Genomic DNA, 15,730 nt, shown 5'->3' with positions numbered 1-15,730 from the left:
GTTATGTGTGTGTTTAATGAGAACAAAAATGAAAAATGCTAATGTAATTCAAGTAAAGGTAACAGGACTCCATTTCACCCCAGGGTGCCCCACAAATACCCAGTACCCAGGGCACACAGCTTTACAGATCTAACCCCTGTTTATGCAAAGCTATTACTGAGCTGGGCCCAAGCTGTGTGATTGGCAGTCAGGCTGCCCAATAAGGCCAAATGCCACTCCATCCAAAATGTATGATCTGTTTATGTTTAAAATAAACTCCTCCCATGAAAATATTCTAATATACCCAAACAATGTAGTTAAATCCTGCTTGGCATGCTACTGTCCTTACTTATTGTAATTATGCATGTGGATGCTACATTGCCTACTGGCACTATCATATCTCTTCCCTATTCCTCCTCATCTCCTCCCAATGTCCATGTGTCAGTCTATGGTTTCTATGGAGCCTTGTACATTCTATATGAAGGAACAGCCCATGGATGAAAGCTTGCACAGTGCAAGAACTAACAAACTATGGCTTGCTATTAAATTCCCCAGACCAATTAAGTAAATAAAATGTGGGGTTAGTGTGCATTTAATGTACTTATGACTGGGATTTCCCGCTTTCCCACTTTCCCCGGGATACCCGAGAGTGAGCAAATGCAATTCAATGCAGCTTCTCTTTGGAGCAGGACACTGTTCCCTTTTTGACTCATGTGGCAGCATCAGCATTAGGACAGGTAGGGAGACAGGCGGGGTTTGGTGTGAGGGAAAATATACATTTTAAAATAAATTGATTCCTATTATGAATAACTATATAGTTATGTTCCAAAGTCATACAACTATTTTTTCTAACAATATAAAGAAAGTCACAGTAGCATCCATACATACAGTACCTACTGCCTATTTTTGCCAGCCAGTGAGTAACAATCTTTAAAATGGAAAAATTAGTGCAGAAAACTACTGCAAAGCTTTACATAAAATTACATTTCTGTATAGAATATGTATAGAATATGTATAGAATCAATGAAATGATCCAATTACCATATATTTAGAGTTCTACCACAGAGAGGTTAATGAGCACACAGTCCATATCCACAGCCTGTCTCCACCAAACGACTTCACTGTGATTTATAAAATTGGTCAGAACCAGTTTGCTATTCTTCATTTTACCCAATCATCTGATGCTGCAAAAGTTACCAAGTTATTGGGATGGACCATTGATTATACAGATTGGTTAGAAGCTATTAGATCATACAAAACAATAGGTCTATGACATGGCCAGTGTATTAGGTATCTAAGTACTCAATTAAAACGGTATAGTGAATCTTTATTATTACAACATCCTAGTTTGATTATAGACCTTCAAAAAATAAGAAGTAAAACAAAGACTAACACAAATATGTTCTAGGAATACAATAGTAAGTACTGCCTTTATTTGCCTTCCCTACAGACCGGAGCACAGAAACACTGGGAATATTCAGCCTTACACTATTGGCACACAAAAAAGCAAGAAAAAGTGTCCCATGATGTTAATCGTCCCTTACAGTTTATTTCTAGGTAAAAAGTACAAGCTTCCAGCACATTCTAAGTCCCAGTCTGTACAATAGGGTGGAACAAATGAACATTGTACTGAATGTAAAACCCATTTGGCTAAACCAGAGAGAGACAATTTGCACGTTACCCTGTTCCATGGAAGGATTCTTCTCTTTCTCTCATTGTTTCTCCTCTCTCTCCTGACATGATGCTTTTCTCTCCTCTTGCATTACATTCTATTTATGTATCTCATTTATGTCTCCTCTGCTCTTCTCTCCTTATTCTCCTGCTCCTCTGCCCCCAAATGAGATTCTCAGACTTGTGCTCCCCGCTATGTACGGGCGGCTTAATGTAAAAGCGGAAGTTGGGCAGTTACTACTCGGTGCATCTGTACCACACATTCATTCTGCAAACTGCCCAGTAACCAAATGTGAGAAGCCACAGATATGTATTTATATTTAGTATAAGGAACTGTCACATATGTCAAGAAAACATTTAAATGAAGAGTTAGTGGAAGAAAAAAAATTCAATTAAATCCAGGGTATCTACTTTTAAAAATAACATTCACATTAGCAGTTATTGGACCCAAAACACAGTTTAATGATAATTCATGTATTCTCAAAATAAACAAAACCAATATCTTATTCTGTATTGGTGTTTTATTGGTATTGTGCTTTGCTATAATCCTGATTACTCTCTTTTTTTATGGTTTCTGACCTGGTTTTGCAAGAAAACCCAATAGTTCTTGTTTCTGTTCTCCTTTGGTTCAGCTCATCAAATGAATTTATTCTCTTTCAAATGAAATAAAGACATTCATGTTAGTGGCAGGGGAAGCAGGAAGTTCTGGTTTGTGTGGGTAATGGTGCTCTGTTGGTATATGGCAGGAGTCTCCAACCTTTTTAACCCGTGAGCAACATTTAAGTATAAAAAAGTTAGGGAGCAACACAAGCATGAAAAAAATTCCTGGGAGTGACCAAAAAAGGTTGTAATTGGTTTTGAAGCCCCTATGTGGATTGGCAGACTACAGGGGGCTCTGTTTGGTAGTACTTATGGTCTTTATGCCTCCAAGTTAGAATGAAGACCACTGGGAGCAGCATCAAAGAGGGTGGTGAGCAACATGGTGCTCACTAGCCACTGGTTGGGGATCACTGGTATATGGTGTGAGTATAGCTCAGTGCTTTGGAGCTGTGTGATACTGGCCTAGAGAAGGTTCTAGTCTCTTGTATTTGTGGCTAGCTCATGTTGGTATGGTTTTATTTTAATAATAACAGCAATGATTTTAATGAGAGTATTGTAGCACAGGGTGCGATATCTATGCAGCATATCTAGCAACACAATTACAATAGTGCAGTTATATGGGCTATATAAATAAGCAGAAAGACTCTGAATCACATAGAAGCACATAGTAGTAAACAAGTGGCAAAATTATATTATGGGGCAGATTTGTGATTGCTTGAGCCTTTCAGGTTGAGCAATCATATAGAAAACCCTATGAGCCAAGGAATGCACATGGGTTTCGGAAAAAAAACCCCGGTTAGTCGGGGTATTTTTCCCCGAGTGGGCTTATTTAGATAAGAAAGAGTTTGGGTGCCTATAGGAAAAATAAAATAGGAAAAAATACCTCAACTAACCAGGGTTTTTTCACCAAAACTTGCATGAGTTCCTTAGCTCACACAGGGTTTCTTTTATAATTGTTGAACCCGAAAGTCTCAAGAAATCATAAACTGCCCCTATGTGTAGTTATTGTTTTACACTATTCAGAATCTACATGGGGCATTTTATTGGTATATTCACTTTTACTTTTTAACTCCCTTCTTTCTCATTGATTTACAGAAAGGAATATTATTTTACTTTAGCTGGTTGGCAGTTAAGAGGCTGAAGCAGAATTTTCTGTTCACACCTATAGGGGATAGTGGACGCACCCAATCTCCTTCTCAGAAAGAAACGCTTTAAGCACTTTGAAGAGGAAAAAAAACAGCACATTAATGATATTTAGTAATGTGTCAGATTCACTTCCCCAGAACTGACGAGAAAAATGCAAACAAAAAATATCCCTATACAGAGAGACTGCACTGCATAGTTACTGGCTAATCCAACAAACATCAGCTTGCAAATTCAGGGGAAACATTACATTTTGTCAGAAAAAAAAAGAAATATTTGACATTAGACATTCATTTTTTTACAGACCAAAGAATTCCTGACTAATCATAATTACTGGGGTGAGCCTGTGAGCGAGGTTTAGTCAGTATACAGGAATGGTGATTGTCATAGCACGTTCTAGGAACGTAAAGTGCAGGATTAGTAAAAAAAGAGCGACCTGTGCTCCAACTTAGGAGGGATAGAAGGGAGTAACTTTTCACTAGGCTTTGCTTGCCTAAATGATGGCCTGAAATACTGACGAATCAGACTATATTACATCCCTAATCCATGTCTACTGTAGAGCATCCAAACTACACGAGGCATTAAAACCCTAGGAATGAACCTTAAACCCCCTTACATGTCTCCACAGTGGTGCCACAGATCTGTGCTGTTTGTGAATGTACCTGGTACTTATTACATGTTATTACCTCCAGTGAGTATTTACCCTGCAGATTTGTCTTGAACAAATAAAATATTTTTTTAGTTTTGTTTTGCAAAATAACCTCTGACATCCTTATTTTATTACTTCTGGCAATGGAGAGGTGTAGTTACACAACACCATTCTCATACACTCTTGTATCTAGCAAAGGCCCATCCTGTGAAAAGAGAAGTTAATGTAACCTGTTCTTACAATGTTATTGAGGAACAGGAACTTCAAAATATTTTCCATTCGTAGCATTTTAACCTCATTTGCTATTTTTGTTATAGACCATCTCCTTCTCTGTCCAGTGGCTGACCTAAGCTGCAAAGTGTTTTTTTCTGGTGCCCACCTTCCCCGCGAAATTGTGGGTGACCCACAATGCAAAAAATCAAGGGTTGTCCATGACATGCAAAAAAATTGTGTCTGACCCACAATTTCACATGCATCGCAGTTCACCTGTGGTCCCCCCTACAGAGGGAGCAAACCTGAACCTCCCCCACAGCTGGGTCTGCTTCCTCTATAGTTTCATCAATGCCTCTGTCCAGAAATACAATATATGAAACCTCAAAGAAATGTATCTTTATTAGATATAATTAGCAACAATTTACATTGTTCCAACTCATTTCAATAATATAAAGAGTAGGTGCTCAATAAAGAATCAGCAATAACATCAGGGAAAAGTCTACTGCAAAATAACAAAATGTAGTTGACAGTCCATTTACCTATTTATCGATAAATATTTTATGGCCAACTATCTAATGTGCCAATTTCAGTCGACTGAAGTGGCAATAATACCGCATTTCCAAAGTAGATTTTCTGATTCCTGTACATGAATCTAGTGATACAACTGGCCTGCAAGCTGATAGGTCCCACTGGTATAATGAGATGATTGGCTTTATAGCAAGATAAAAAGAAAGCAAGAACCATAATGACTCGGATCAATTTCCCTTCTTATTCTGTATTACAGTAAACCACTTGATCATTTTCTGGTGATGATCTTCGATTTCCTTTATTCTGTTGTGGTGGCCTTCTCCTGGCAAAACACAAAGGATTACCATAATTACTAGTGGTCATCAAATGGTAAGGATTATGTAATTTATATTAAAAAAAAACCTAAACATAAAAAAAATGTAATTTTTTAGTGTTTATCAACCCAAATTCCCACTTTTTTTGTTTTTAAAATATTTGAAATTAATAAATAAATGAATGAATACATTCAGTTTAAATATTTTATATATAAAAATCAAAAGCTATTGAACCTGAAATGGAATTCTTGTATTCATAGTTTTGTTTGAGAGCCTACAGGGGTTAGCAGCCTAATGCCAGATTGTATTAATGTTATCGGAAAGCAAAGGCAGACTTACTTTTTCCTGCATCTCATCACCAAAACTGCTGACACTGCTATAATACCAGAGAGGGCTAAGATGGAAAGTCCCCGTATCATTAATATTATAAGGTGGTTGGTCTTGTTCTCATGTGTGAGAGCTAAAAAAATAAATTGTGCATCATTAGGAGGAGGAGTTACATTCACATAACATCACCTGACTTGGAATCCAATGATAAGAGACTCCATATGATTTTATATTGTTTTCCCTTTTCTATTTTATTTACTAGATAGCCTTACATAGTAACACTGTAGTTTACAATAAATGTCCATCAGGTTATCTTGAATTTGCTTCCAGTCCTGGGTTACCATTTTGTAAAGAGTATTAATATGAGTATCTATTAGAATGAAATCTAAAACAACTGGACTTTTCTGAGTTTTCTTGAAAACATTTCACCACTCATCCAAGTGGTTTCTTCTGTTCTGAACTAAACTGAAGACGCCACTTGGATGAACCCATCATATGAAACCTGCCCAATATGTATATCTGCTGATTTTGATCCAGATATTGCTTGGCCAGGCCATCGCTGTGTTGGTCAATAAGATGTGGACTATAAAAAGATTTTATTGTCCCATGTAGTCCAAACAAGTGTAAAATTAGCCTTCATGTTCTCACATTATAAATGCACAAAGGTACATTTATCAACATTGCATCTCATCTGAAACTTAAGCTGGCCATACACAGGACATTTAAGTTACTAATTCACCTCTTTAGACAGTCAGCAGCTTATCCTCTGTGTACTGGCCCATGCAGCAGTATCACAAGTACATATCTGGCCAATAATCTGTCAGGTATCCATCAGGCATGTTTAAAATTCCCATCGTACAAGGCCACATCCACACATTTATGTTGTCCTTGCCCATTATGATCTGGCCACTCAGATCCTCACTTTGTCCAGAAATCCCTGGAACAATTACACACCCTGCATGGATTTAGTGCTCTGTGTTGCTTTGTTCCTCCAGACATAAAACACAGAGCCGCTTTGCAGAGCGATTTGACAAAATTAGATAACTGGGCAGCAAACTGGAAAATGAGGTTCAATGTTGATAAGTGCAAAGTTATGCACTTTGGTAGAAATAATATAAACGCAAACTATCTACTGAATGGTAGTGTGTTGGGGGTTTCCTTAATGGAGAAGGATCTAGGGGTTTTTGTTGATAACAAGTTGTCTAATTCCAGGCAGTGTCATTCTGTGGCTACTAAAGCAAATAAAGTGCTGTCTTGTATAAAAAAGGGCATTGACTCAAGGGATGAGAACATAATTTTGCCCCTTTATAGGTCCCTGGTAAGGCCTCACCTTGAGTATGCAGTGCAGTTTTGGGCTCCAGTCCTTAAGAAGGATATTAATGAGCTGGAGAGAGTGCAGAGACGTGCAACTAAACTGGTAAAGGGGATGGAAGATTTAAACTATGAGGTGAGACTGTCGAGGTTGGGGTTGTTTTCTCTGGAAAAGAGGCGCTTGCGAGGGGACATGATTACTCTGTACAAGTACATTAGAGGGGATTATAGGCAGTTGGGGGATGTTCTTTTTTCCCATAAAAACAATCAACGCACCAGAGGTCACCCCTTTAGATTAGAGGAACGGAGCTTCCATTTGAAGCAGCGTAGGTGGTTTTTCACGGTGAGGGCAGTGAGGTTATGGAATGCCCTTCCTAGTGATGTGGTAATGGCAGATTCTGTTAATGCCTTTAAGAGGGGCCTGGATGAGTTCTTGATCAATCAGAATATCCAAGGCTATTGTGATACTAATATCTACAGTTAGTACTAGTGGTTGTATTTATAGTTTATGTATGTGAGTATAGATTGGTAGGTGTGGGTTAGGTGTGCTGGGTTTACTTGGATGGGTTGAACTTGATGGACACAGGTCTTTTTTCAACCCTATGTAACTATGTAACTATAACCTGATACCATACCATGGGGCCGATTCACTAAGGGTCGATAACGCTTATCGCATGCTTTTTTGCATTAAAAAGCATGGTAATTTCGCATGCGTTAAGACGCATATCGCATGCGCTAAAAAACGCAGTTATTTCTATCGCATTGCATTAATTAGCGGCTAGAAATAATACTAACGCATGATTCACAAACACATATGAAGCGTTAAATGCGCTAAATATCACATTAGGCTGTGCGAATATCAACACCTACTTGGGGCAGGTGTTACTTAAAGAAAATTGCGGTTTGTGAGCTTTTGGCAACACAATATGGACTTTGCAGTGGGATTTATTCAAGTCTGTGTTGGCCCCAGAGTGATGCAGCCGCCAGTTTGCAGGGAAATGGCCATTTTCAGAACGGTAGTTTTCCGAAAGTAACTGCTACGTGCGTAAAATTGTGTGCTAATATAGCACGGGGCGAAATATATCGCGTGCAGTGGGAAATAACACACGTGGCGTGAAATAACACAAGAAACACGCTCATCGCAAGTTAAATAACACAAAGAACATCGGGTCTTAATTATGACACCTGTCCTTTTAGTGAATTGAGCGTTAAGTCGCAAAAAATAAGAAGCGATAACGATAGCGCTTGTTTTATCAACCTTCAATGAATCGGCCCCATATATGAGTGTGTTTGAAAAATCCAAAATAAGATCTTGGCTAAAAGTAATTCAGTAATTACTCAAGGTTTTCCATCATAACACAGCTGTCCTGTGTCAGCCACTCACAAATCATTTGATCATTTAAAGCTAATGCCACACGAGGCATAAGGCGGATATTTTTTGCAAGCGCAAAATCGCTTGCTGAAAATTCCACCCTACGCCTCCTATATGTACGTGTACCTGAATGAATGGGATACGCTCGGGGGCAGGCACATGTAGCCGATATACGCATAAAAACGCGAGATAATGCAAAGTCTCATGTTTTCATGCGTATATCGGCTACATGTGCCTGCACCCGAGCGTATTCCATTCATTCGGGTGCATGTACATGTAGGAGGCGTAGGGTGGAATTTTCAGCAAGCGATTTTATGCTTGCCGAAAATATCCGCCCTACTCCTCGTGTGGCATTAGCCTTAGGGATAATGTACCCCCTACTGTAAATGATAAGGATATTAGCAGTCACTGAGGGGTTCTGTGCCCATATAAAGGCACAAGGCTGCAGGCTGAGTTATACAGGGAACTCTGAGTATCACTCATGTATTATAAGGGATACTGTACCCCCTACTGTAAATGATAAGGATATTAGCAGTCACTGAGGGGTTCTGTGCCCATATAAAGGCACAAGGCTGCAGGCTGAGTTATACAGGGAACTCTGAGTATCACTCATGTATTATAAGGGATACTGTACCCCCTACTGTAAATGATAAGGATATTAGCAGTCACTGAGGGGTTCTGTGCCCATATAAAGGCACAAGGCTGCAGGCTGAGTTATACAGGGAACTCTGAGTATCACTCATGTATTATAAGGGATAATGTACCCCCTACTGTAAATGATAAGGATATTAGAAGTCAGAAAGAAAGAGAACGTTACACTTGAAGTCCCTTTTATACTTACCATGAAATTCAAGGGGGACTAACCTATTGATTTAATAAAAGCAGCCTTCAAACCCTTTAATGATCAAACCCCCCAGAAAAACAATTTAGAATTCTCATTGTTAAGCACTAACTCTGCAGTATATATCCTATCTGCATTATTGTTACTTACGTACTACAGTGACACTAACAGTCCCAGAGACGGACCCGTGAGTATTCCTTGCTAAGCACGTGTAGGTTACACCATCAGCAACTGATACATTCTCCAGTGCAAGAATCAGACGCTTTTGAGAAGTTCTAATAAAAATCTCATCTCCTCTACTCCAGGAAATTTCAGCCACTGGGTTGCTGTTTACTTCACATCGGAGAAGCTTTGTGTCTCCCTCTATCACAGCCACTGATTTGTTTTCATAAGTTCCATTGTGTCCTACAGGGAATAAATGGGAAAAAACAGGTAGAACAGTTTGATCCCAGTACAAACTTCATATCTAAATGCATTCCATTTAAATTGCAATTAGTATCAATATTTAGAGATTTCCCTGCACCTGCTTTTACACTGTTAGTAGTGATGGCGGATTGTTTAGCGAAACAGGCGCAAAATTTGCAGAGGGAAAATTTGCTGCGTGACAAATATGTGTCAAAAAAAAATTGTGGCACACATAATTTTCCCTTTTTTCTCAGTCAAAGATTTGCCAATTTGTGCAGCTTATTGTTTTTTACATTCTCTAAAATTCCTAATGAAGTGAATGGGTGTTTCCATGAATAAGTAGAAGAAATCTACTTACATTAGGTAACAAGAAGATGAAGAGGAGAGTGATCCAGCCATTATTAATACCTCTTTAATAGGGTTTTCAATTTTGAAAACGTCTTTGGTTGTATACTGACTAATGGAACTTTGTTCCTGTTGCACATCAGTCAGGAAATTAAACTGCAAGAAGATTGCAAGGGTCAGGGGGATGTTCAAGGGGATGTTCATCTTCAGACATGGCTGCTAGGTTCTGCTCTCTCATCTCACAGTAGGGGATTTCCCAGACCACGCCTTCCCTCTCTTGCTTCATTTGCATATCTGATACCATTGGCTGGAAAGATTCAGCCAACCCGATCAATAAAATATAAATGAAGGAGGAGAGGCAAGTCATGCACAGTGACCAGTTCAGTGTCAACTTCCTGTTTGAGCAGAATGCAAGTTGGTGTCAGCAATCCCTTCCAAAGAGAGAGGAGAGCAATGATCCTGGTCTGTAGCTTCGAAACTAAACATTTTAAATAATAAAGATGTATTCAAAGAACAGGTCCTGTTCAAATTCAGACATTTGTCTGAAGGTGACCATCCCCTTTAAATGCTGTAACCTGTATAAAAGGGGGCCTTCAAAAAGATAACAGGTCATAATAACAATAATATATTGCTTCCCAAGTACATATTCTCATTGCTAGGCACACTGACCCTAGCAGCTAGATGGTGTAAAAAAAATCAGGAAATAGACTAAAGGCAAATTGTTTCAAAATATCATAGTCCAGTGCAGTCCAACTTCTGTGGTACCGAGGGAAGGAATTTTTCTGGCCTACATGGTGGAGGGCCGATAATGGAAGCCAGTTTGACCACTCCCCTTTTTAAACTGCACCCACTTTAAACCACTCATGTTACCACAATAGCTTCTGAGACCATGCCCAGATTAATGGTGGTAGCACAGCAAAAACTCAAATGGTTGTTGCTCACTGCGGGGATATCACCCTCCATTCATATTTGAAAGAATTATATTATTCATACCCTTAAATCCCTATGCCTCCTCTTCCCCTCTGGATAGCACAACAACCCCCAGCATATAATTACTCACCTTAGGGATCATATAATGACTATTTCTGAATGCTAACAAACTTCCAGAACAGACCTCTGCTAGTTTCACCTCCCACGGGCAGCATAGGGCAGGCAGAGTATGGCACACACAGGCAGCATAGGGCAGGCAGAGTATGGCACACACAGGCAGGATAGGAAAGGCAGAGTATGGCACACACAGGCAACATAGGGCAGGCAGAGTATGGCACACAGGCAGCATAGGGCAGGCAGAGTATGGCACATACAGGCAGCATAGGGCAGGCAGAGTATGGCACACACAGGCAGCATAGGAAAGGCAGAGTATGGCACACACAGGCAACATAGGGCAGGCAGAGTATGGCACACAGGCAGCATAGGGCAGGCAGAGTATGGCACATACAGGCAGCATAGGGCAGGCAGAGTATGGCACACACAGGCAGCATAGGGCAGGCAGAGTATGGCACACACAGGCAGCATAAGGCAGGCAGAGATTGGCACACACAGGCAGCATAGGGCAGGCAGAGTATGGCACACAGGCAGCATAGGGCAGGCAGAGTATGGCACACACAGGCAGCACAGGGTAGGCAGAGCATGGCAAACACAGGCAGCATAGGGCAGGCAGAGTATGGCACACACAGGCAGCATAGGGCAGGAAGAGCATGGCACACACAGGCAGGATAGGGCAGGCAGAGCATGGCACACACAGGCAGCATAGGGCAGGCAGAGCATGGCACACACAGGCAGCAAAGGGCAGGCAGAGCATGGCACACACAGGCAGCATAGGGCAGGCAGAGTATGGCACACACAGGCAGCATAGGGCAGGCAGAGTATGGCACACACAGGCAGCATAGTGCAGGCAGAGTATGGCACACACAGGCAGCATAAGGCAGGAAGAGCATGGCACACACAGGCAGCATAGGGCAGGCAGAGCATGGCACACACAGGCAGCATAGGGCAGGCAGAGCATGCCACACACAGGCAGCAAAGGGCAGGCAGAGCATGGCACACACAGGCAGCATAGGGCAGGCAGAGTATGGCACACACAGGCAGCATAGGGCAGGCAGAGTATGGCACACACAGGCAGCATAGGGCAGGCAGAGTATGGCACACACAGGCAGCATAGGGCAGGCAGAGTATGGCACACATAGGCAGGGTAGGGCAGGCAGAGTATGGCACACACAGTCAGGGTAGGGCAGGAAGAGTATGGCACACACAGGCAGCATAGGGCAGGCAGAGTATGACACACACAGGCAGTACATACAGTGAAACAATGCTGGCACTGCTCCTCCCGTCTGTTTAAGGTGTGAACAGGGAAACAATGTGGGTCCTTACAGTCTGAGGTGTGAACAATGCAGGGATTAAATGGTGTGAACAACACAGGGGAATACATGTATAAACAATACAGGGGGATTACAGCCTGAATCTGAGGTGTAAACAATGCAGGGGGCTAGTTAATCTCAGTACTGATACCATTTGAATCTTACAAAAGCAGTCACAGCAGCCAGACAGGTGGGGGGCAAACTGAGGGGGGGGCGCAGGCCAGATGCAGCCTGCGGGTCACCAGTTGGACAGCACTGTACAGTCTATCACTATCATTAAAGGTTCATTTAAAAAAAAATGTTTTAAATACATTATTTAAGACTATTAGTCTTACTAACATTAGTGCGGGATTTAAGTTTAGGGCGCCCGGAAGCCACTCCATTCGCCCCACCCCAGATTACACACATGAGCACTTGGGAGAGGACACGCTGAAGATTTTTGCTCCTCTCAGTGCTCCATACCTGAGCAAATTTTACTTGCAGCTGGGCGGCATGCCATTTCACACTTTAACAAAGCCTTATAAGCATTAAAGCATTATATATAATGCATATCATTATTACCTGAAACTGTTATTGTCATTGCTGGAGGATCTGCAATATAATAAACATTTAAAAATATGCAAATTTAACCAATTAACGTATAGCCCCGATAACAAAAAAACAACATGAATAAAATAACATGATTATGAATACAATAAAATGATAAAAATAACATAAAACCATTTTTGCTCTAAATAAAATAAAAAGCAATACCCAAGGAGCATACTATTTGTTGTTGGGATTTTGTACTAGCCAAAAGACCACTTGGTTGCGCCCCCACTTCAACTGCCGTTTCCCACCTTAAACCTTTCTGCCCTGCTGCCCCTTACATTGGGAATGCCCTCCCTGATCTCTCTGGAGAGACTCCTCCCCCAGTCTTTCTAGAACTAAACTTAAAGACTTACTCTTGGAGTCCCCCCCCCGGCCCCTGATCTGGGAACTGGTTCTTACAGTATATTGCCGTGTCACCCACTGTAACCTACAGCAATTATATTTTCCTATGTGTGTCTGTAAGTTACCCTCCCATATAGATTGTAAGCTCTACGGGGCAGGGACCTCAATCCTCTTGTGTCTTTGACTCTTAACTTATTGCAACTGTATCTTGTATTTATTATTATACTTTGTATCTATCTACCTATCTATATATCTATCATCTATCTATCTATCATCTATCTATCTATCTATCTATCTATCTATCTACCCGTCTATCTATCTATCTATCTATTCGTCTATCTATCTATCTATCTATCTATATTATTTTAATAATCCCCTGTTGTATTAATCTATTATTCTACTGTACAACACTGTGTACATAAGTAACACTTTTACAATAAATATATACATAAAGTCATAATAACTTTAAGCTAAAGTGAAGCCCATTAGTTCCAGCACTGATTTCTATGCAGCCATGGAATAGAAGAGCAGAGGAACGTTTCCACTTCTTCTCAGTCCATCTGAGGAACTGAGTTCCCAGGCAGTGGGTTTGGGGAGTATCCCTGAGCCAATGCAGTGATTTCCCCTACAGAATTGTGCCTGTTTTTAATGCAGTGCCATCTAAGGGCCTGAAGATCTTGGCCATTCAGTATTGGCTTTCAGCCTTGTCCCTTACATAAAAGATGTCTCTAAATCTTTTGATTATATTATGTGTGTAGATGATGAAATCCCAAAATTCTTAGCAATTTTACGTTGAGGAACATTATTCTTAAATGAATGCAATATTTGCCTGTTTTTTTTCTACAAATGAAAAGAAGCAGAATAAAACCATTCCCTTATGCCACTCAAGAAATTAATAACAATCATTTTTTTTTAGCACAATTTAACTAAGCGGCACACATTGTAAATAGTGTATCTTTAATAATATACTTTTATAGCAATATATACTGATATACTATACCCTATGTTTGTTTTGTATTCAGAAAAAAAAGACTGGAAGGAACAACTTTCATTTGAAAGTTTTCAAAATTAATGAGCTAAATTAAGAAAATACAGCATCAATGGAATTAAGAATATAAATAAAAATTCACTCAGACTAGAGTTGCCACTGTTTCTGGGAAAAAAAACCTTTCTATATTCTTATTAATTCTTATTAATTTTAATTCCTATTAACATCAGCATCAAATATCTTTTTTTCCTGTCCAGGCTGGTGCCAATCCTTAGGCTGATGCCACACGTGGCGTTTTTCCGCTGCGTTTTTTCTCAGCCAAAAAACGCAGCACAAGCCACACAGCCCCTGACTATGGCGTTTTTCAGCCTAGTACTGGTGACGTAGCAAATCCCATTTCCATGGTGCTAATAGTGCGAAATAGCAAAAAACGCTGCGTATTTCCGCTAGGTCTGGCAGCTGCCTTTGCGTATACATAAGAATAGCTTGCTGTGCAAATACTGGCGTATTTGGGCCTACGCTTGAAAAATCCGTGCAGTTTTCTAGCGTATTTCCGCATTGTGTGGTTTGCTTCAAGTCTTTTCAAGCTATTTCTATGGATGATGATATCAGGCGTTTTTCAGCCGCCGAGAGAATTAGAAAATATGCAGCGGAAAAACGCCACGTGTGGCATCAGCCTTACACTGAGCAATGTATGAAGGAGACACTAAATACCAGTGAGGAAGAGAGGAAACTTATACTCAATATCCAGGGTGATGGTTTTCTTAGTAGAAACCTTACTGTAAGTCACTGTACATGTTAGGGTGCTATTGTGCTCTCTCTGGGATGGAGTAACAGTGATATCTGATATGGAGGTGACTTTACCAGCCTGATCCTCCCGCTCATAGTTATATATGTTCTCTATGTTTATCCTTCCTCCCAATGTGATGATTCCCTTGTGCTCTTGAGGTTCTGGACAAATCAGTGTTAATGGATCCCCAACCATCGGCTCCCCCCCACGGGATATAGTAGGTTCTGGTAGACCTGTAACTGAATTGGGAGATACAGATGGAGCAGACATTATTAAGCAATATTTTTCACACAGTGCATTCCACCAACCTTTTATATTGTTAAGGGAAAAGTCAGTGTCATCAAATAAAACAGATGATTTAAATACTGTACAGTTAATATACAATTTGACCCCAAAATGTGACATGTAGAGCTCTTTAGGTGCAAAATATGGGATATGGGATGTTAATACAAGACCAGTTGTTAAACTTATTTCTTGAGTGATGCTGAGTAGAGATGAGCAAATTTTTTCACCAGACATGAATTTGCAGTGAATTTCCGCATTTCACCATTGGCGAATTGTTTCGTGAAACTTCAGCAAAAAAATTTGTTGCACCTCAAAAAAAAGTTGTGGTCACGTTAAAATGGGTCATGTAAAAAAAAGTTGTTTGTGTGTCGCAAATTTTTCACTAACCTGAGCAAAACTTGACCATTATTTTAAAATTGAACCATTATATTGTTCTTTGTACTGTGTATAGTAACCTTAAAGGGATTCTAAACCCAACCATAAGGCCGTCCTACTGCGCCCCTTGTTTTTTTTACAGAAGTTGATGAAAACTGTAATTACATATGCAAGAAAATTCTCCAATGAGAATAAGTTCAAGAAAAGTGACCAATGAGAATGCTGATTCCCAGCACTGTGTCAGCCATCTTGCTGTTATCTTACATATAGACATCATTGTGTCATGTTGGCTTCATTATATTCT

General features: G+C 40.2%; 1 protein-coding gene across 1 annotated transcript in view; it reads right to left on the bottom strand.

Annotated features, from left to right (window-relative positions):
* Positions 1–4,629: 4,629 nt before the first annotated feature.
* The window catches only part of LOC108648058 (sialic acid-binding Ig-like lectin 12), a 31,327-nt gene continuing 20,226 nt past the window's right edge, over positions 4,630–15,730 (bottom strand). Inside the window, exons 4-8 of the mRNA XM_031906629.1 lie at positions 14,841–15,005; positions 12,617–12,646; positions 9,099–9,353; positions 5,437–5,557; positions 4,630–5,105 (exon numbers count right to left, since the gene is read on the bottom strand). Coding sequence (XP_031762489.1) covers positions 5,024–5,105; positions 5,437–5,557; positions 9,099–9,353; positions 12,617–12,646; positions 14,841–15,005 — 653 coding nt within the window. The 3' untranslated portion in view covers positions 4,630–5,023. The remainder of the gene's footprint in view (positions 5,106–5,436; positions 5,558–9,098; positions 9,354–12,616; positions 12,647–14,840; positions 15,006–15,730) is intronic.

The sequence above is a fragment of the Xenopus tropicalis genome, chromosome 7, assembly GCF_000004195.4.
Source record: "Xenopus tropicalis strain Nigerian chromosome 7, UCB_Xtro_10.0, whole genome shotgun sequence".
NCBI lineage: Eukaryota > Metazoa > Chordata > Amphibia > Anura > Pipidae > Xenopus > Xenopus tropicalis.
Note: the sequence above shows the minus strand (reverse complement) of the source record. Positions and strands in the feature narration are given on the sequence as shown.